This window comes from Oncorhynchus gorbuscha, linkage group LG05, assembly GCF_021184085.1.
Source record: "Oncorhynchus gorbuscha isolate QuinsamMale2020 ecotype Even-year linkage group LG05, OgorEven_v1.0, whole genome shotgun sequence".
NCBI classification, from domain to species: domain Eukaryota; kingdom Metazoa; phylum Chordata; class Actinopteri; order Salmoniformes; family Salmonidae; genus Oncorhynchus; species Oncorhynchus gorbuscha.
Genome location: NC_060177.1, coordinates 53,100,431 through 53,122,652, shown reverse-complemented (window position 1 = coordinate 53,122,652; position 22,222 = coordinate 53,100,431). Strand labels below are relative to the sequence as shown.

Genomic DNA, 22,222 nt, shown 5'->3' with positions numbered 1-22,222 from the left:
CGAATCCAGCCAATGACATTGATAATCACATGATTGCGACATTCTCCTGATTACACTGATTGCGTCATTCTCCTGATTACACTGATTGTGACATTCTCCTGATTACACTGATTGCGACATTCTCCTGATTACACTGATTGCGACATTCTCCTGATTACACTGATTGCGACATTCTCCTGATTACACTGATTGCGACATTCTCCTGATTACACTGATTGCGACATTCTCCTGATTACACTGATTGTGACATTCTCCTGATTACACTGATTGTGACATTCTCCTGATTACACTGATTGTGACATTCTCCTGATTACACTGATTGTGACATTCTCCTGATTACACTGATTGTGACATTCTCCTGATTACACTGATTGTGACATTCTCCTGATTACACTGATTGTGACATTCTCCTGATTACACTGATTGTGACATTCTCCTGATTACACTGATTGTGACATTACACTGATTACACTGATTGCGACATTACACTGATAACACTGATTACGACATTGCCCTGTGTCCAGGTACGCTGTGTTCAACGAGGACGGCTCGCTGGCCGAGCTTAAGGGCTTCGAGGTGAAGAGGCGAGGCGAGCTGCAGCTCATCAAGATCTTCCAGTCGTCTGTGTTCGAGGCCTTCCTCAAAGGCACCACTCTAGAGGAGGTGTATGACTCGGTGGCCAAGGTGGCTGACTACTGGCTCGACGTGCTCTACAGCAAGGTAACGTGCTTGTTTCCCGGCGCGTGCCTGTGTGTGATAACTTTACATTTGATCAGTTCTTCTTCGTTCATCCATGTACTAAAAGAGCGATCCAACCTGGGCTGTTGTAATAATATTCCCCATCACTGCTTGCATGTTGACAGCCGGACCCCGTTAAGTCGGAGCTACATGTCAAGAGGGCGTGTTTGTTCGCCGTAATCTATTTATATCTGAGCGTTCTACTATTTGTGTTTTGCCCAGGCTGCAAACATGCCAGACGCGGAGCTGTTTGAGCTCATCTCGGAGAACCGCTCCATGTCGCGGAAGCTGGAGGACTATGGCGAGCAGAAGTCCAACACCATCAGCACGGCCAAGCGGCTGGCCGAGTTCCTGGGTGACCAGATGGTGAAGGACGCCGGGCTGAGCTGCCGCTACATCATCTCCCGCAAGCCAGAGGGCACGCCGGTCACGGAGCGGTGAGGCAGACCGACCCACACTCCACGACCACAGACTGACAGTCATGGCTCCTCACTTCACGTTTTGTCTGCAGCTCATTTTAGCGTAGTGTCGCTTATTGCTAATGACGACAGTGGAGAAGTGTTAATTCCTCTCTCTCGTTCTCTCTCTGACAGGGCCATCCCCCTGGCCATCTTCCAAGCTGAACCCAGTGTTAAGAAGCACTTCCTGCGCAAGTGGCTGAAGATGCCCAGCCTCCACGACCTGGACATCCGCTCTGTAAGTCTGGGCAATTTTCACTTCATGGCGCTTCCATATTGGCACGATACAAAGACTGTTGATGTACTGAATGGGAGATTTTTATAAGAGTGACTCAATTCTTATAGCGTTTTAGCTGAGTCACAGTCACTAACGAGTTTAGCCATGGGCTCTCTCCAGATCCTTGACTGGAGCTACTACATTGAGAGATTGGGTAGTGCCATCCAGAAAATCATCACCATTCCAGCTGCCCTGCAACAGGTAAACACACAGCAGCTCTGATCCGTGGCTCTGAGGTGAAGTTGCTCCTAGGTGTAGATCTAGGATCAGCTGGAGGGGTGCAAAACTGATCCAAGACCAGTGCCTAGGTGCAACTTCACCCTACTCCTGATCCATGTAGATTCTTTCTAGTTGTACCTGCTCCGTGCTCGCTGCTCACCCTATCTGGTCCCGTTGTGATCCGGGCTGTAGGTGAAGAACCCCGTGCCCAGAGTGCGCCACCCGGACTGGCTCCACAAGAAGCTGCTGGAGAAGAACGACATCTACAAACAGAAGAAGATCAGCGAGCTGTTCACCAGCGAGGGCAAGAGACAGGTACAGCCGCCTAGCCAACGGTTAGTGCGACACGCACAGAAAGGCGCACACACCCACTCACGCCACTCCCCCTCTCTTGCCTCCCCCTCTCAGGTGGCCCATCATGCCCTGGAGGCAGGGCAGGCGGCTGACATTGAGGACTTTGGGATGCCTGCCCGACCCCTGCAGCCGGCCATACTGATCAGCACGAAGCGCAAGCGGGTGTCGCAGGGAGAGAACAGCCAGGCCGTGGAGTCCCAGGAGATGGAGCTCACCCAGTCCTGGAGGGAGATCCTCGGCCCTCCACCACCCACTGGGGAAACGCAGGAGGCGCGCCTGGTGTGGCTGCGCTACCACAAGAAGAAGTGGGAGCTGCAGCTGCGGCAGAGAAAGGAGCGCCGGAAGCGCCGGCGCCTGCTGGACGGCGAGGTCCAGGCCATGGGGGGAGGGGTGATCCGGGACGCGGGCCCCGCCACAGGCCTGGGTAACTTCCTCCGCCGCACGGCGCGCAGTATCCTGGACATGCCCTGGCAGATCGTACAGGTGGGTTAAGTTAGGCCTACGGGGGGGGGGTGTCAAATAACATTTAGTTAGGCCGGTTTCCGGGACACAGATCAAGCCTTGTGCTGATCTAAAAAGCATGCTGCTGCTCAATGGGGAATCTGTTTAAAGTCTTTTGTACAGGACTAGGCTTAAACTGTGTCCACGCTGACTAAAACTCTAAATACCGTTTTGTTTCAGAATAGTTCATGGGAACTGTACAGAGCAGAAGGAAGACAACTTGTATATATCTTGTGAATGCTCTTCCTAATAAATAGTATGCTTAAACCCAGAAGTCTGTGTGTGACTGGATGTCCTGTCCCTCTCTCTCTCCCCCAGATTGCAGAGACCAGTCACCCTGGGCTGTATAAGCTGTGGGCTGTGATCGACAGTGACCTGCACTGCATGAAGCTCAACATCCCGCGGGTGTTCTACGTCAACCAGAAGGTCCCCAAGCAGGAGGAGGGAGCCACATACAAGAAGGTACTTGTTACTCCCTCCGCTGACCGCTCAAGCCTCCCGACCCTCTCGGGAGCGTCCGTCTACTCTTGAATGATATGTCGGCGGTTTCAAATTGTCTGGCTTTTTTTTGTGTTTTTTTTTGTGTCGCTTAAAAGCTTGTTGAGTTTTTTTATTTATTTTTTGAAATGAAAAGCACTATAAAAGTAAAATTTCTCATTATTACTGTTATTATTTGATGACTGAGCACTCTGGTTTTTGTTCTGTGCAGGTGAACCGCCTTCTGCCGCGCTCCAACGTCGTCTACTACCTGTACCAGTACTCTGTCCCTGAGGACATGTACCAGGAGCACATCAACGAGATCAACGCTGACCTCTCTGCCCCAGACATAGAGGGGGTCTACGAGACACAGGTATCTACCTACGGGTTAGGATAGGACAAGGTCGTGTTCCTCGTGTTGTACTGTATTCCTGAATCCAGTGTTGTGTGTCTTGATTAGGGTTAACATTTCATAGCTAGGGAAATCTAATCAATGGCTGTGTTTTGAGTGTTAGTCTCTGTGTGTGTAGTACACATTTTTTATAAACAGAAAAAGTTTTAATTTGTTTGGTGCCTAATGAACAACTCTCTCTCTCTCTCTCTCTCTCTCTAATTTCCCCCAGGTCCCTCTGCTGTTCCGGGCCCTGGTACAGCTGGGCTGTATGTGCATGGTCAACAAGCAGTTGGTCCGGGACCTGGGTGGCCGGGAGGCTGAGACGTACGACCTGGAGCACCTGGAGATGAGGTCCCTGGCCCAGTTCAGCTACCTGGAGCCTGGTAGGACTATCTCCCACTGACACTGCAGATTCCCTTCACTGTTTTTCTACTGTGTCGTCCATATATTTAACATCTATTTGTAATCTTTCTTTACCAGTCTTTTTTTAATTAGATTTTTTTAAAGTTATTGTGTTAACTGATTTGACATTTACTATGATGTAAATCAAACTGAACCTGGCATTTCTTCCTTTTGGTGCCTAATGAACACGACCCCTTACATGGAACGTGACGACGGGAGCATTGAATCAGTATCGTTGTGTTGTCTTCCCCAGGGAGCGTCCGACACATCTACCTTTACCACCACAGCCAGGGCCACAAAGCCCTGTTCGGCCTGTTCATCCCCTCACAGCGCAAGGCCAGCATCTTTGTCCTGGACACGGTAAGACCACACCTCATCAACTCTTTACCCAAGCACCCTACACATCAGATTTCCCCTTAAAATAGTTGACTTTTCCCTTGTAATGCTTCATTACACAAATGTGACGAGAGAGTGATTTTAAAGTCATTTCCTAGGAAATTGTTGAAGGAAAAAAGACATCAAGTCCCCTTCGTCTTCCTCCCCTTCCTACCTTAGGTTCGCAGTAACCAGATGCCCAACCTGAACACCCTGTATGGGGCAGAGCGTACAGCTCTGCTGGAGAAGACCAGCGAAGAGCTCCTGCCCCCCGAGAAACACACCTTTGAGGTGCGGGCTGAGAACGACGTGAAGGCCATCCACCGAGCCCTGCAGCGCATACTGCTCAACTACAAGGTACCTCCATCCACTGCACCCCTGTCACCTGCATGGTTCTGCCACTCTATTGCTCTCTCCAGCTTGTTCTCGGATGTTTTGTTTAGGCCTTCTCTGTCTCTAAAGTTTTCAGACTTGCTATTGAAGGTGTAAGGTTATATGCTTATCATAGATGAGTAGGATAGAGCAGTGTCGTTTTGCAACTGAAAACGTAAATGAGCATTTCTTATTGGGCAAGTGCATGTCCTCCCTCTGGGTTTCAGTCTAATTTCTTCCGTTTGGTGCATAATGAACACAGCCCTGGTAACACTATTGACCGTTGTCCTCTCGCTGTATTCAGGGGGAGCGCCGCGGGCCCACCCTGATCGCAGTGCAGTCCAACTGGGAGCTGAGGCGGCTGGTGGCGGGCATGCCGGTGCTAGAGGAGTTCCCGGTGGTGCCGGTGCATGTGGTGGACGAGATCAGCTACAACGTGCTGGACTGGCAGCGCCACGGTGCCCGCCGCATGGTCCGCCACTACCTCAACCTGGACAGCTGCCTGTCGCAGGCTTTTGACATGGCCAGGTAGGTAACACAGCACGAGACTAGGTCTGTCTACTGGCTCTGTACACCTAGCACATTCTAAATGGCACAACTGGAATAAGAACCCTAGGGTCTTATCTTCACACTTTACATATTTAGTCTGGGGTTTCAGTTGTGTAATATCATTGACTTTTATGCTCGTTTTGGGCTACTGTCGCTTACTGTTTCCTCTCCTTCATCCCACCTCAGATACTACCACTTGCCGGTGGGGAACCTGCCCCACGACGTGTCCATCTTTGGTTCTGACCTGTTCCTGGCCAGGCACCTGAGGAAACACAACCACCTGCTGTGGCTGTCCCCCACCGCCAGGCCTGACCTGGGGGGCAAGGAGGCCGACGACAGCAGGCTGGTGATGGAGGCTGATGACCGGGGCTCCATGGAGATCAACGCTCAGGGCTGCTACTCAACAGGTAGCCAGCCTTACTCATTCACACACACCAGAGCTGGGCCGTATAGACAAACGGTCAAATCATGATACATTTAAAATTTTGCTTGATAACAATAAATACAAATAATAAAATAAAAAAATACATGAATACGCAGTTGCTTCCCCATAGCGATTTTTGTATTTTTTTATTTGTAATTTTTTTTTTTCTCTTGTGCCAAGTAAGACAACAGATGTCTCTGATTCAAGAAAAAATGTCCATTTCATCCATCATATCCAGGGGATGCATGATTTGATATTTTGATGTGCAACATTTTAAAAATATGATCCAGAATTATCACATTTCTTTTGGCTCTTTTTCTAGATGAATTTGTCAACCCCCCCAAAAAAATTGCAAACTTATCTAGGTTACATCATTCACTGCCGGAGGAAGTGGGAATCCAAAAACACTTCGCTAGATTGCGCTAATTATGATTTTGTTGCTCGATAGCTATGTCATTTTAATGAATGTCCTACTCAAACTTCCCAGCTCCTAGGTGTGGCCTACTTGATGTGTTCACTGCAAAGGCCACGCTCCGTGTGCACACCAAAACCATACGGCTTAGCCAACTGCCGTCGTAAAGTGGTGCCATTTGCTCCATATTGAGAGTTTAGAAATCGATGAGACACGCACAGGAAGCTGAGACACTCTCCCATCTTTTAATGAAAACGACAGTAGTTGTAATTGCATTTTTGAAAGCTTGCACAACGTCAACGGACTGGGTGATGGAGTGGCTCACTCACACAGCATCGAAACCGGGACAGGCGGATACTTTCAGATGTTGTCATAGCAGGAATTCATATAGTTCACATTACCGATGACCAAATAATGGTTTTAGGGACGTTGTGTAGCATAATCACACAAAAATTACTGACAAATGCAAAATTGTAGAAAGAGGTAGGAAAATGATGTTGCCTGTAATTATTGGGGTTATCATCCCCGCTCGAATACAAACATTATGGACAACACTGACACATTGAAGTAGCCCCAACCATTGTCTTGTAGTTAGGAATTAATCAGCTGTGCATAGCAACCGGTGATGTGCTACATTTTAAAACAACTTCATTGGAACAAATGGAAATATGCTTTCAACTAGTTTTCAACCTTCTTTCCCCTGTCGTTCTACTGTGTTTCAGTGTGTGTGGAGCTGGACCTGCAGAGTTTGGCTGTCAACACCATCCTGCAGTCGCAGCATGTCAACGACATGGAGGGAGGAGCCAGCCTGGGCGTCAGCTTTGACGTCATCCAGCAAGCCTCGCTGGAGGAAATGATGTCGGGGAACCAGGGCGCCAGTGCCGTGGCCAGCTACGACGAGACCGCCCTCTGCTCCAACACCTTCAGGTGACCACTTCGTAATAACATGCCACTGCCGCCGACACCTCGAAACACCCCAGATCCCTCAAGCTACCCGTTTCGCCTCTAAACTAACTAGCCTGCGTGTTTGTTTTTTTTGCTGATTTTAAATTAAATGTTTTTTAAAACGTTTCCTTGCACTGTAGCCCAGCACAGGTTAAAATAATGTGCTTTTATATATCAAGTTTGATTTGATTTGGATGTATTGTCTGCGAGCAGGATCCTGAAGAGCATGGTGGTTGGCTGGGTGCGGGAGATCACGCGGTACCACAACGTCTACGCCGACAACCAGGTGATGCACTTCTACCGCTGGCTACGCTCGCCCAGCTCGCTGCTTTACGACCCGGCGCTGCACCGCACCCTACACAACATGATGAAGAAGGTATTCCTCCAGTAAGTGACACTGCCCAACACGCACAACCCTACAACCCTTGGTTGTTTCCATTGGAGTCAACTGTAGACATTTCAAATGCAGCTTTATCTGGGGGGGGGGTTGTATTAATTTATTCTAATTCTAAACGGTCTGTCGTCATGTATTGACGTTGGATGCCTTGATGAATGGCTCTCTCTGCTCTCCTATCTCAGACTGGTGGCAGAGTTCAAGCGGCTGGGCTCCACCGTGGTGTACGGGAACTTTAACCGCATCCTCCTTTGCACTAAGAAGCGGAGGATTGACGACGCCATCGGCTACGTGGAGTACATCACCAACAGGTTGGGTTAGCTAACCTACCCGTAGGGCAGGCCCGGCGTCGTCCCTGGTTAGGGGAGGGTTTGGCCGTCACTGTAAAATAAGAATTTTGTTCATAACTGACTTGCCTAGTTAAATAAAATGAAGGTTAGATGTACTACAATGCCTCTACACAAGTACTTTTTCATTTTATAACGTATCAATATGCTGTCTATCAAACATTTCTAGACCTAATAAACAAACGTTTAATAAATTCAGAGCTAGATCGCATGGGGTGAAGGTTTGTGGGAATTTTGATTTCATGCAGCCAAGCATACCGTCACCCTGTGGGATCAAGCACTAACCATAAATTAGTAGGCAAGGTTTTGTTTTATGAACTTTTCTTTTTTGTTCAACTTGTTCTGACTGAGTTTTTTTTTTTTTTATGTATCTTCCTCAGCATTCACTCGCGGGAAATCTTCCACTCCCTCTCCATCTCCTTCTCCCGCTGCTGGGAGTTCCTTATGTGGATGGATCTGGCCAACTATGGAGGCGTGAAGGGCAAACTGCCCTCCAGCGTCCTATATGGAGAGGTACCTTCTAGTTCTGCTTCTGCTAAATATGTGTATGCGACCAGTACAATTTCATTTAATATTTAACGGATGTGTGTGTTGTTTTTCCTATGTCTCATAACCAATGAAAATATTTGGGGTTGAAATGACACTCAATACCTACATTGACTTTCAGAACGGGACAGCACAGAAGAAGGGGAAGAAGAATGGAGAGGAGGAGGGCAGCGAGGACGAGGAGGAAGCTGACGAGGAGGAGGAGGATGGAGCCGGAGAGGTGGATGAGGTGGAGGAGCTGATCGAGAGCAGCTGGAACATCATGCAGTATCTGCCTCAGACCGCCTCCTGTCAGAAATACTTCCTCATGATCATCTCCGGTAGGCCAGCGCACTATCGCAAGCATCGTCATCATTAGCATAGCACGTGTAGAGTGTTTGATCCAGAATGAAGTTGGAGGGGGTCGGTGGGCACAGCTCCCTGATTTCTGTCTGTCTTTTACAATGTCTCCTCTTTCCTCTCAGCCTATATTGCTGCCATCTACCACAGCATGCAGGAGGAGCTAAGACGCAACGCCCCGGGAGCCACGCCCATTAAGAGGCGGGGCGGAAGCCAGACTTCCCAGCAGGCAGCAGGAGATTCCACAGCACTTCCCGGTAAGTAACGAGAGAGCGGCACCACAACCATACGCAGACATAAACAAAGTTATTTTGGTGTGAACGAGGAGTGACCACCACAGGTGTCTAAGGTGATCTGGTTTGTGTCTAATCTCCAAATAGCTTTTAGATTGCTGTCCACCACTTACTTCCTGTGACTACTAGACAGCTACATTGTTCGATAGTCTCCCCTTAGCTGGCTTACACTGGAAAACCCAGCAATACCTGACTATTAGCCAGCTCAGCTATAACCTTCAATAGTCTCCCCACATATCCAGTCTAGCAGTCTACAGATGAAAATAAGCCGTCTCTCCTCCACAGGTATGATCTCCTTCTCTCAAGAGTATGTGTCCAGCGAGCTGACCCAGAACTTCTTCACCATCACCCAGAAGATCCAGAAGAAGGTGACAGGCACCCGGAGCGTGACCCAGCCCTCGGAAATGTTCCCCGTCCTGCCTGGCTCCCACCTGCCTCTCAGCAACCCAGCCCTTGAATTCATCAAATACGTCTGCCAGGTCAGTGACTGGGAACCAGGGTCATATTTATTAGTGCACACCGTAGCAAAGCATTTTTGCAATGAAAAATTGTAATTTCTTATTGGGTATGTTCAGGTAGTCCCTCCCAGTTTCAACCCGTTTGCTTCCGTTTTGTGCCTAGTGAATTCACGCCAGAGTTGTATTCATTAGTGCACACCATTTCAAAACGGAAAACAAAAATGAGCATTTCAGTTCTGTTTTCTTCCGTTTGGTGCCTAATGAACACAACCTTCCCCTGTAGGTCCTCTCCCTGGATGCCAACATAGTGAACCAGGTGAACAAGCTGAAGAGGGACCTGTTGCGTCTGGTAGATGTGGGTGAGTTCTCGGAGGAAGCCCAGTTCCGCGACCCCTGCAACTCTTACATCCTGCCCGAGGTCATCTGCCACCACTGCAACTTCTGCCGCGACCTCGACCTTTGCAAGGACCCCTCGGTGGCACAGGTCAGTGCCCCCCCCTACAGCTCATCCAATCCGATTTTATGAATTTTAAACACTGATACTGATTATTGGATGACGGGGAAAAAAGCCGATCCCGAATTATTATTTATTATTTATTTATTTATTACATATATATATTTATTATATATATATTTATTACATATTTATATTTATTACACATATATATTTATTACATATATATGTTATATATGTTCTTCCACTAACCTCATTGCAACTCCCCTCCAAGTCTCCGACCACTACCTTGTATCCTTTTCCCTCTCGCTCTCATCCAACACTTCCCACACTGCCCCTACTCGGATGGTATCGCGCCGTCCCAACCTTCGCTCTCTCTCCCCCGCTACTCTCTCCTCTTCCATCCTATCATCTCTTCCCTCTGCTCAAACCTTCTCCAACCTATCTCCTGATTCTGCCTCCTCAACGCTCCTCTCCTCCCTTTCTGCATCCTTTGACTCTCTATGTCCCCTATCTTCCAGGCCGGCTCGGTCCTCCCTCCCGCTCCGTGGCTTGACGACTCATTGCGAGCTCACAGAACAGGGCTCCGGGCAGCCGAGCGGAAATGGAGGAAAACTCGCCTCCCTGCGGACCTGGCATCCTTTCGCTCCCTCCTCTCTACATTTTCCTCCTCTGTCTCTGCTGCTAAAACCACTTTCTACCACTCTAAATTTCAAGCATCTGCCTCTAACCCTAGGAAGCTCTTTGCCACCTTCTCCTCTCTCCTGAATCCTCCTCCCCCTACCCCCCTCCTCCTCTCTGCAGATGAGTCAACCATTTTGAAAAGAAGGTCGACGACATCCGATCCTCGTTTGCTAAGTCAAACGACACTGCTGGTTCTGCTCACACTGCCCTACCCTGTGCTCTGACCTCTTTCTCCCCTCTCTCTCCAGATGAAATCTCGCGTCTTGTGACGGCCGGCCGCCCAACAACCTGCCCGCTCGACCCTATCCCCTCCTCTCTTCTCCAGACCATTTCCGGAGACCTTCTCCCTTACCTCACCTCGCTCATCAACTTATCCCTGACCGCTGGCTACGTCCCTTCCGTCTTCAATAGAGCGAGAGTTGCACCCCTTCTGAAAAAACCTACACTCGATCCCTCCGATGTTAACAACTACAGACCAGTATCCCTTCTTTCTTTTCTCTCCAAAACTCTTGAACGTGCCGTCCTTGGTCAGCTCTCCCGCTATCTCTCTCAGAATGACCTTCTTGATCCAAATCAGTCAGGTTTCAAGACTAGTCATTCAACTGAGACTGCTCTTCTCTGTATCACGGAGGCGCTCCGCACCGCTAAAGCTAACTCTCTCTCCTCTGCTCTCATCCTTCTAGACCTATCGGCTGCCTTCGATACTGTGAACCATCAGATCCTCCTCTCCACCCTCTCCGAGTTGGGCATCTCTGGCGCGGCCCACGCTTGGATTGCGTCCTACCTGACAGGTCGCTCCTACCAGGTGGCGTGGCGAGAATCTGTCTCCTCACCACGCGCTCTCACCACTGGTGTCCCCCAGGGCTCTGTTCTAGGCCCTCTCCTATTCTCGCTATACACCAAGTCACTTGGCTCTGTCATAACCTCACATGGTCTCTCCTATCATTGCTATGCAGACGACACACAATTAATCTTCTCCTTTCCCCCTTCTGATGACCAGGTGGCGAATCGCATCTCTGCATGTCTAGCAGACATATCAGTGTGGATGACGGATCACCATCTCAAGCTGAACTTCGGCAAGACGGAGCTGCTCTTCCTCCCGGGGAAGGACTGCCCGTTCCATGATCTCGCCATCACGGTTGACAACTCCATTGTGTCCTCCTCCCAGAGTGCTAAGAACCTTGGCGTGATCCTGGACAACACCCTGTCGTTCTCAACTAACATCAAGGCGGTGGCCCGTTCCTGTAGGTTCATGCTCTACAACATCCGCAGAGTACGACCTTGCCTCACACAGGAAGCGGCGCAGGTCCTAATCCAGGCACTTGTCATCTCCCGTCTGGATTACTGCAACTCGCTGTTGGCTGGGCTCCCTGCCTGTGCCATTAAACCCCTACAACTCATCCAGAACGCCGCAGCCCGTCTAGTGTTCAACCTTCCCAAGTTCTCTCACGTCACCCCGCTCCTCCGCTCTCTCCACTGGCTTCCAGTTGAAGCTCGCATCCGCTACAAGACCATGGTGCTTGCCTACGGAGCTGTGAGGGGAACGGCACCTCAGTACCTCCAGGCTCTGATCAGGCCCTACACCCAAATAAGGGCACTGCGTTCATCCACCTCTGGCCTGCTCGTCTCCCTACCACTGAGGAAGTACAGTTCCCGCTCAGCCCAGTCAAAACTGTTATGCTCTGGCTCCCCAATGGTGGAACAAACTTCCTCACGACGCCAGGACAGCGGAGTCAATCACCACCTTCCGGAGACACCTGAAACCCCACCTCTTTAAGGAATACTTAGGATAGGATAAAGTAATCCTTCTCACCCCCTCCCCCCTTAAAATATTTAGATGCACTATTGTAAAGTGGCTGTTCCACTGGATGTCATAAGGTGAATGCACCAATTTGTAAGTCGCTCTGGATAAGAGCGTCTGCTAAATGACTTAAATGTAATGTAAATGTATATATACATATTTATTTATTACATATATAATAAATATATATTTTTTAAATATATATTTTTTTTAATTAAAATATATTTATTTATTACATATATATTTATTTATATATTTATTTATTATTATTTTTTATTATTATTTTTATATATATATATATAGATGTATTATATATACACACACACACACACACATGTATATATATTTATTTATTACATATATACACACACACACGTATGTATGTATGTATGTATGTATGTATGTATGTATGTATGTATGTATGTATGTATGTATGTATGTATGTATGTATGTATGTATGTATGTATGTATGTATGTATGTATGTATGTATGTATGTATGTATGTATGTATGCTCCTTCGTGTTCACTATGTAAATCATCTGTTCTGTGCTCACAGGACGGCTCTGTTTTGCCCCAGTGGTTCTGCTCCAACTGCCAGACCCAGTATGAGACTGAGTCCATTGAGATGGCCCTGGTGGAGGCCTTGCAGAAGAAACTCATGAGCTACACTCTGCAGGACCTGGTGAGGAAACAAAACCTCATATCTGACGCATCCTTTGGGATTCATATGACCTGGGTCGTGTTCATTAAGGAAAGCGACAGAATACGTTTTCAAAAGGAGAAGTTCAGGTTGTCTCTGCCTGTTTCTTCAGTTTGGTGCCTAATGAACACAACCCAGGTTCACTACTTAGTAACTACTGTTTTCAGGAATTGTGACCATGTCTCACTGGGAAGTAAAAACGTGTCTTGCGTTCCCTTGCAGGCTTGTGCCAAGTGTAAAGGAGTGAAGGAGGCCAACATGCCTCTTTACTGCACTTGTGCAGGAGACTTTGAACTCACCTTCCCCACCAAGGTTTGTGCTCCTCCAACCATGTGTCCCTAGCCGTGTTAAAACGATGTGCCACCCACTATAATAAAAGATTATGAACCATTGTGTTTTCTCTGATTTTAAAAGGTCTCTTCTCCATCCACAGAGTTTCTCAGAGCAGATCAAAGTGTTCCGGAACATCGCCGCACACTACAACATGAACTTCCTGGAAGAGACCATTGACTGGTTACTGGTCATGAGTCCACAAATAAGCTAGTCTAGATGATGAGCCACAGTCTGAGTCTGTGAGCTAAAACTGGCTTTTGTGGCTGTATCTGGAGATCCTGTCAGTTACCAGGGTTGTGTTCATTAAAGCACACTGCAGGCTTTTTCTTATTGGACAAATTCACCCAGATGTCACCTGCTGGAGATATTTAAATGCAGAATGGGAATATTGCTCACTTTGAGACAGAGCTTTGATGTGACAATACATTATGATAATGCATCTTTAGTCCTCTATGCTTTTCTATACTGTAGCTGTAAAAACAACATAAACATACATTTCTTGACCACCCAAGTACTGGAAATGTAAATGACTTGTCAAGCTTTCCAGTCTCAATTCTAAATTGTAGATCTGGTGTTTTGACTTTGTATAGGAATGCTTATTGATGAAAGTATAGGCCTCTGGTCAAGGGTTTCATATTGTCTTAATATTTTTGTCAATAAATATTTTTTTGTAATGAGTACACAATGGACAGTTTCTTTCGATGCACATTTTCTGAAGGCAGAGTTTGTGAGATCCTCCATCAGTCCCGTTTATCAGTTTCTGTTTACATGGACACATCTGAAATCAGGCTACCTGATGACGCTGATAAATGCAGGAAATCGGCACTCATAATAAACGTTCTTCCACAGCGAACATGTCTTTTTGGGAAGCATATTTTATTCTTAGTTCGGGCAAAGTTTACGTGAACTACTTCGTATACGTTGTTGTTCCGAACTCATTTCACTCACACTAAAGAGGGATGCTCTCGTCCGGTGCTGGCATATGCGCAGATCAAATATACCGCTGGAACGCCGATTTTTAAGGTGATTACTTGTCCTAATAATTCTAAAGATTGCTCAGAAAACCAGTGTTATAATCATAAATATATGCTTATTTGATTTTGACCTTACGCCGATGTAAAATGTTGACATGACAATGGCATAATTGCAATAATCTGTTCAATATCGAATTAATAGTGCCCATTTAAACACTCATTGAGAGCTGCTGCCCAGATCAGGAAACCCCACCATTCCTAATCTTAACATGGTGACTCTCCTTCCTCTAATTGGATGCTGACTCTCCTTCCTCTAATTGGATGCTAATGTGGCTCAGAGGAATAGTGAGTTTTTACTTAATGGAGATTAAAATACAATTATGTGGGGTGGACACAGGGATTGAACCCCAGTCTTCAGGGTCATAGACAATTAGGGGAGATCCATTAGATGTGAGTTTCAGTGTAACCAGAACACAGAAGGCTATCGGAGCCTTCTGCTCCAATACCAACGTATCATTACTATACTGCTGATATTGTGAGGATGATTTGCCTGGAATTGAAATGCCAGTTTAGTGCAGAAGTGCTTGACTTTAGCATTTGTTGGTTTAGCCTATCTGGAGTGAGGATGATGAGGAAGAGTGCACATTCATCCCCGACTCCCTTTGTTGTCATCTGTAAAGAAAACATCTACTCGTGATGGCATATCCCAGTCTAGATTTAAAAAAATATATGATGTTAAGCCATCTACCTCCATCACGATAACCTCATTGTTCCAGAGAACTCACTTTGCTGATGGGCATCTCTCTCAGACCAGTAATCTAATTTCACATCTACACTGGAGCTGAGTCTCACAATTAGATTGGTTGCATTGGTTTGGTTCCCTGCCGACCGACAGTTTGTTTTTAACGATGGAGTGAAATACAGAGCTCAAGATATTTACGACTTCACTTTTTACGCTTTGTTTTCCTATGGAATGTTGCGGGGGGGGGGGGTGCCAATGCAATTGAACGGAGAAGGGTGTCTACTTTGAATGTTCCAAAATGAAATAAATATAGAACTCTGCATTAAAACAGCATTAATAGCATTGTCTTGCTTTTTCTTGTTGCGTCCATGGTATCTGACTCTGTGTGTTCATATCACCTAGTTCCCAAAGTGCCATTGTGGCTGTCGACAGACAACAGCAATCCATCGACTGCGTAAGACACGGACGGAACCATTAGACCTCAGACGTCAGTCCTTTTCACTATCGATGTTTCTATTACTCTCCACGAGTCCAGATGGATGTCCCACAATCTTGTTATAAGAAACCATTTTGTGGGAAATGTAATCATTGATTACTCTCTCTGAGCTCTGAGTGTAGCTCTCCTCTTGGACCTCTGTGCCTTTTTATTCCCGTATATGCTCAGCATCCGTAATCTACATGAACATTGAAGGAGGCAATATGAGTCCCAGAGAATATTGTCTCCCTGAATATAGTATACTGTGTCATCTTGTTTGATTGATCCAATTATTAAAAGTCATGATTAATTGCAACATTTACCTGGAGCTTAACGCTGCAGATAGCACTGCTGGGTTATTTGAAAAGTCCTAGACAGTCGATCAATATTATAGAAATACTTTTAGCAATGATGTTTATCTTTAATTCGCAATCTGTAGAAACGATAGGAATAAAAAGGTTCTGAACTTTTGTGAAGCATCACAGCACAGTTGGAAAAATATATGGCAAATAGAAATCCAATATGAATGGTGTTAAGAGAGAGAGATGGGAGGAGTTGAATGGAGATGGTTGGGACAAATAAGAAGACAACTCGTGTAAAATATACTGTGTCTGTAAAATGAATATAGGTTCAGAACTTTTGTGAAATAGCAGTTAATAAAAATATATGTCAAAATCAAAAATCAAACTGGATGGACACCAGTAATAGATGTTAGAGGAAGGCCAGGACTAAAAACAAACTAAATATAACTACTGTAAAATAGATTGTGTCCGTAAAATGTATTTAGTATGTATAAGTTGGAAGTAGAAGCTTAAGTGTTCTTGTTTATTAGTTTACTCCAATTAGGGGAGGGGTGGTAGGTTTTGTGGGAAATAATAAAGGAAAATGTATTTTAAAAAGATGTCTGTGTGTGTGTATATATATATATGTGTGTGTGTGTGTGTGTGTGTGTGTGTATATATATATACTAAAATGGTCAGCCTTTTGAAATGCATAGTTCTGTGTTTTCAAACCAGAAAAATCCTGTTTTCGTATTCCTTCCAATCTGACATGTACATGATTGACCAGCAGAAATCACGTTACAAGTTGGTTAGACATTTATTGTTATGTTTGCATATATAGATTACAGTATACAGTTATTGACTTGGTTCGGGTTAGACTGTGGAAAGAGGGTTCTCAGTAAAAATTTACTCCAACATGTTTAGCTGTTTGCTGTAAATGATTTGGTTAATTTTTCTTATGTTCAATTCAAACAATTTGCAATCATTTGAGATTGGGTTTAACAGTATAATTTATGTCCCTGTCAATTGAACTGGACATGGAATTTATTTATTGGTGTATAATTCAATTCCTGAACCAACAGGAATTTACATGGAATTGACACTAACCCATCAAGTCTTGGCTGTCTTTCAGTTCAATTCCGCAGAGGTGGACCCATCAGAGTCCTCTCTGCGGACGTCTGGGACCGATTGGGGGAAAGGCCGTCCTGTCTGTCTGTCTGTCTGTCTGTCTGTCTGTCTGTCTGTCTGTCTGTCTGTCTGTCTGTCTGTCTGTCTGTCTGTCTGTCTGTCTGTCTGTCTGTCTGTCTGTCTGTCTGTCTGTCTGTCTGTCTGTCTGTCTGTCTGTCTGTCTGTCTGTCTGTCTGTCTGTCTGTCTGTCTGTCTGTCTGTCTGTCTGTCTGTCTGTCTGTCTGTCTGTCTGTCTGTCTGTCTGTCTGTCTGTCTGTCTGTCTGTCTGTCTGTCTGTCTGTCTGTCTGTCTGTCTGTCTGTCTGTCTGTCTGTCTGTCTGTCTGTCTGTCTGTCTGTCCAACAGTCAGGTGTCTGAGGAATAGCATCCTCCATGCTTGTGGCCAAATAGCACTGTAGCAGCAGGACATCACAGGGCCACTCCCTCTGACAGGTCTGAGTGGTTGGAGCCATAGCTGATGGTGAATTCTGTGGGAACTGTGAGGAGCTGGCTGGGGCTGGGCACTTTACTGTCCTGAAGAAATATACAGTCAGAATAGCATAACATTACTTTAGACCAGGGTTTCCCAAACTCGATCCTGGGGGCCCCCTGGGTGCATGTTTTGGTTTTTGCCCTAGCACTACACTATTCAAATAATCAAAGCTTGATGATGAGTTGGTTATTTGAATCAGCTGTATAGTGCTGGGGGGAAAAACAAAACGTGCACCCAGGATGGGCCCCAGGACTGAGTTCAGGAAACCACGCTAGAACAATATTAACACACAGGTAGGGACTAAGGCTGAACTATTACAATATTATATGAATACTTTTACACAATAGACATACTTTTACACACTACCATATTATTTGGGAACTAAATGACCTAACTGGGTGTGCAATGATAAGTGCTATAGCAGAAAATGGTTAGCAAAAGAAAATATGATCATGAATGCATGGAATCAACTTGTTATTGTCTTACGTCATCAAACTTTCTGTCACTGTAGATATCGTTCTTGTCAATGAACGTGAGCATGATCCAGTCACAGATAATGGAACACTGGAATGAAGAAAAGTAATATATCAATGAATAACTAGGAGATGGTAGGAAACTGGTACAAACAGACGACATCCACACATACCACGGGAGTGCTGAGAATCAAACTCACTATTCCAACAGATGTCATGGCTGTCACTGTGTTGATGATAGTTGGGATGATGCTGAATCGTCCAGCCTGGAGAGGAATTATTGCAGAAAATGAGATTGACAGAGTCCATATCGCTTTATGTCACCGAGTAATCATTCTTAACAACTGGTTAATGGTTAATTGAGTACTGATGAAGGTAGTTGAAGGAGGAACTTCATACATGTCCATGAACTATGACGTCCAGACGAATCCCGAAGGCCTTGATAAGTGTCCGGAACTCTTCTCCGTCCTTACTGTAATACTTGGCAAACCTAGACCATTTTATAAGTCAAGACCTGTATGCCTCTTCATAACCAAGTTACAGCAGAGATCGTCTTGAACGTTACAGTAGGTCATGTCAATGAGATGGCAATAGTAAAGACATTATCGTATGCACTAGGCACCAAACCGAAGAAAATGGACTAAAACAGAGAGAAACCAACCTGGCGAATAAGACACACGTTTCCTGGTTTCTGTTGCGAAACATTTTGCTATCGTGTGCACTAGTGAATACAACCCAGGGGTTCACAAGATGCTATGAAGAGGCTCACCTGAAGTTGTAGCCAGAGCTGGGCAGGTTCTTCCGAAGATCCAGGCGACGGAAGGAGTATGTGGGGGTACACTCTGAGGGGTCCAGATCAAGGTCACACTTCCAGTTGATGAGCACACCAATCACTCCCCCCTGACAGGACACAATTTATGCGCTATCTAATTGAACCAACACAGCCGCTCTATCCAACACATCTTCTCATTCCTCCTTAATGTGGATTGTTTCTATTAGTTTTGATTGCCATTATCTATTTAGCCACTTATTTCCATGATCTGTAAACACCGTCTGATGTTGAAACATCACACACGCACACATATTGTTAGAGATGCTAGACCGAGATCATGTGTTCTGTCGTTCATGTGAGCCCCGAATAATAAGGGTTCTCTATGCTTAATATGATTTGTAAAATGGGATATACAGTGTCACTGTCTGGATGTAGATTGCGGGTGTAAACGTACAGTCCTGCAGAGCTCGCTGAACTTCTCCCTGGCCTGTTCTGCGATGTAGCCCAGCCGGAAGATGGGGCAGTATGGGTGTTCCTTCTCATTGTAATGACACTTATTCAGATATTTCTGGCCATTTCGTTTGTTTGGTTTGATGTTTCCTCTGCGAAAGAGATAAGAGAGAATTGCTTGCAGAAACAGTTGAGGCTGCATATTAACAGGGAAACAGTTCCCTTTACAGCCGTGCGTGCATGCGTGTGTTGTTGAGGGGGTTCATACTATACCTCAGTACTTTAAATTTGGGGAAATGGATGGCATTCTTGATGTAAACAGTGAAATTGATGGCCTCTGCCAATGCCGGCTCCCTGAAGGCCACAACAACAGATTTCTCTTTATTTTATGATTTTACAAGTGACTTATTCCAGACGAGGCAGACAGTCGTTTTGTTTGTGACTGCCTACTATCTAAAATGTCATATTGATATTGACCCTCACCATATTGCGGCATAGTCCTCAATAGGACACCAGGTCTGAATCTCACAGGTCTTGAAAGTCTGGTTGTAGTAGGGAACACAGCGCCCAGTTCTCTGTCCTACAGGAAACACATCAGACTGAATGCATTAGCTGGACCATCTACTGACAGACAGATTCATAGAAGTGGCTTAGTGGGACTTTTCACTTAGTTTCCTCTTTTTCAGTCCGTACCATTGCCATCAAAGTTCACTTCCCCTGAGGTGCAGTCAGCATCCTTTGAGCAGTTGGCACTGGGAACAGTGAAATGCTAAGAAAAGAGGAAAGTATCATTGTTTAGACATTATCAGCTTTTCCCAGGTGTCCTGCTGTGGGGTGGTAGTGGTAATGATATATCTTCATCACATTATCTTACAGGGCTTTTCCAGGAGACAGTGTGAGTTGCAATAGTAGAGTATGGAGCGAGGCACACAACTTAATTTAAAGCCCTAGAATTGATCCATGTAAAATGACTGCAGTATTTTTATTGAGTTGTTTTTTTTGGTTTCAGGAGAACACATGAGTGTGGACAATGGTTGAGACCTCTCACCTCAGCACACGTGCCTTGCCTCTGATTGTGTGTGACCTCTCGTCTCAGTATTGTGCTGATTACGTCACCGCCCTAGAGGTGAAATGCCACAGGGAAAAAAGTACAGCACACAATGGTAACTAATCACATAGGCTACATGTAGAAAACATACAGTATAGCTACATATTACATCATCTTTTTGACACCTATTTTTACCTATGATCCTTGGTTGATGAATAGAGCCAAACGTGCATGTTCAGGATCGACTGCACTGCAGTCGGTGACCGCAGACGGACTGATCTACAAATCATCGTGTTTCCTGAAGGACTCATTATTATTTGTAAATCAGTCCGTTTTCTTAATCAGTGATCGTGCGACTGAGCAAAATGTGCAGTACCAGTCAAAAGTGTGGGCTCACCTCTGAGGGTCGGACGTATTCCACCATGTCCAGGATGTGGTCCCCCTGCAATGCTGTGCCTTTCATCTTAGTGTAGACTGAGCTCTCTGGCCTCGTCTCACTGTCCTGATAGGCTTTCTGACTGATAAAGACATACCTGTAGAAGGGTGATATGACAGCCACAGAGTACCTTCTGTTCTGTGGACAAATCCAGTCTTTCCAAGTGATTTGAATTGCACTTCAATGCACGCCCACACTTGCGCTTATTCAGACAATAAAGATCTCCGTTCATTTCTTTTGGGCTTCGTGACATGCTGATGACTTTGAGGCATACTTAACAATTTGAACCTTGATTTTAAATGTTGGAAAATGTTTGAAAAAGCTGAGATATGATGTTTATGAGTAGACAGACACAAATCTCCGTCAAGGACCATCAGGAAAATGAAAATCGATGAAAATTGGTCAATTTGGATCACATTACACAATGATGGCCAGCGAGACTACAGCTGTCCGTCTTGACCACAGCAATCGTTATGTGCTTACCATCAATTATGCTGTATATTTGTTTGGAGATTTAATTGCGAGTGAAAGGCATTTCCTCACCACAAAGTGGCTATTCTCAGCAAATGATTCATTTCACATCACAGTGTTATGGGTAGTATAGCTATTGAAAGCAAAAAATATGGGTCCACTGACAGAACATTTGATCTGAGCTTGAAAATCAACCAATGTTTTTGTTTAAGTTATCATTCTTTACTTCTTATGCTTTCCAATACCGGACTTAACATTGCCTTGTTAGGCACAGTATCTGCAATATCCAAGGCAGGTCATAGATAATGCAACATAAATACTCAATCACAACAACAAGAAACAGGATAGTTACACACCAAGACAATACTATTTCAAATTGTATATTTTTATGCATGCATAAACAGGAGGCCAGTACTTACCAGATGAAATAGGTGATCACAAGAAACTGAACCCCCCTATATATGACTCCAAGTTTTTTGTTTTTAACCACCATCACCTTGGGGGTCTCATAGTCCCAGAAACCAAGAAAATAATCCTTAATAAACTCAAGCAGTCCCATTGTGATTTCTGAGTTTATTAGCTGTCTGTTCAGATATGAGGTCCCGAGTGACTTGTTCCCAGATACTTCCAAGTTTATCTAATGAGTCAGAGTCAGTCTCACTCTGTCTCTGTCTCGCATTCTCTCTCTCTTTCTCTCTCTCTCTCTCTCTCTCTCTCTCTCTCTCTCTCTCTCTCTCTCTCTCTCTCTCTCTCTCTCTCTCTCTCTCTCTCTCCCTCTCTCTGCCTCACCCCCTGTAGTACTGTTCTCAATAATACATAGCATAAAATTGATTAGGCAGCACAGTTTTATTCCTGATGGTTTATTTCTGTGTGTGTGTGTGTGTGTGTGTGTGTGTGTGTGTGTGTGTGTGTGTGTGTGTGTGTGTGCGTGCGTGCGTGCGTGCGTGCGTGCGTGCATGCGTGTGCAGTACCAGTCAAAAAAAATTGAAACGCCTACTCATTCGAGGGTTTTTCTTTATTTTTACTATTTTCTACATTGTAGAATAATAGTGAAGACATCAAAACTAGGAAATAACACATATGGAATCAGGTAGTAACCAAAAGTTAAATTTGATTTTACATTTTAGATTCTTCAAGTAGCCACCCTTTGCCTTGATGACAGCTTTGCACACTCTTGGCATTCTGTCAACCAGCT

The 22,222-nt window shown here is 45.4% G+C and overlaps 2 protein-coding genes across 2 annotated transcripts in view; one reads left to right on the top strand and one right to left on the bottom strand.

The window, feature by feature from the left end:
- pole (polymerase (DNA directed), epsilon) overlaps nt 1-13,926 on the top strand; it is a 38,949-nt gene extending 25,023 nt beyond the window's left edge. The window contains exons 25-48 of the mRNA XM_046350128.1: nt 525-720; nt 961-1,175; nt 1,332-1,434; nt 1,594-1,674; nt 1,885-2,007; nt 2,101-2,529; nt 2,866-3,009; nt 3,257-3,397; nt 3,648-3,801; nt 4,074-4,180; nt 4,376-4,552; nt 4,872-5,095; nt 5,303-5,523; nt 6,675-6,879; nt 7,111-7,284; nt 7,477-7,602; nt 8,019-8,151; nt 8,306-8,504; nt 8,649-8,780; nt 9,102-9,295; nt 9,558-9,758; nt 12,770-12,895; nt 13,136-13,225; nt 13,347-13,926. Coding sequence (XP_046206084.1) covers nt 525-720; nt 961-1,175; nt 1,332-1,434; nt 1,594-1,674; nt 1,885-2,007; nt 2,101-2,529; nt 2,866-3,009; nt 3,257-3,397; nt 3,648-3,801; nt 4,074-4,180; nt 4,376-4,552; nt 4,872-5,095; nt 5,303-5,523; nt 6,675-6,879; nt 7,111-7,284; nt 7,477-7,602; nt 8,019-8,151; nt 8,306-8,504; nt 8,649-8,780; nt 9,102-9,295; nt 9,558-9,758; nt 12,770-12,895; nt 13,136-13,225; nt 13,347-13,457 — 4,006 coding nt within the window. The 3' untranslated portion in view covers nt 13,458-13,926. The remainder of the gene's footprint in view (nt 1-524; nt 721-960; nt 1,176-1,331; nt 1,435-1,593; nt 1,675-1,884; nt 2,008-2,100; nt 2,530-2,865; nt 3,010-3,256; nt 3,398-3,647; nt 3,802-4,073; nt 4,181-4,375; nt 4,553-4,871; nt 5,096-5,302; nt 5,524-6,674; nt 6,880-7,110; nt 7,285-7,476; nt 7,603-8,018; nt 8,152-8,305; nt 8,505-8,648; nt 8,781-9,101; nt 9,296-9,557; nt 9,759-12,769; nt 12,896-13,135; nt 13,226-13,346) is intronic.
- A 3,244-nt stretch (nt 13,927-17,170) lies between these two features.
- p2rx2 (purinergic receptor P2X, ligand-gated ion channel, 2) lies at nt 17,171-21,586 on the bottom strand. Its single transcript, XM_046348568.1, has 12 exons — nt 21,447-21,586; nt 20,518-20,653; nt 20,121-20,192; nt 19,766-19,841; nt 19,556-19,652; nt 19,346-19,426; nt 19,077-19,224; nt 18,620-18,750; nt 18,250-18,340; nt 18,051-18,116; nt 17,864-17,941; nt 17,171-17,418 (listed from the first exon to the last, which is right to left on the bottom strand). Exons 1-12 carry the CDS (start codon nt 21,584-21,586, stop codon nt 17,314-17,316), a joined length of 1,221 nt encoding a protein of 406 aa, XP_046204524.1. The 3' UTR covers nt 17,171-17,313.
- Nucleotides 21,587-22,222: the final 636 nt, after the last annotated feature.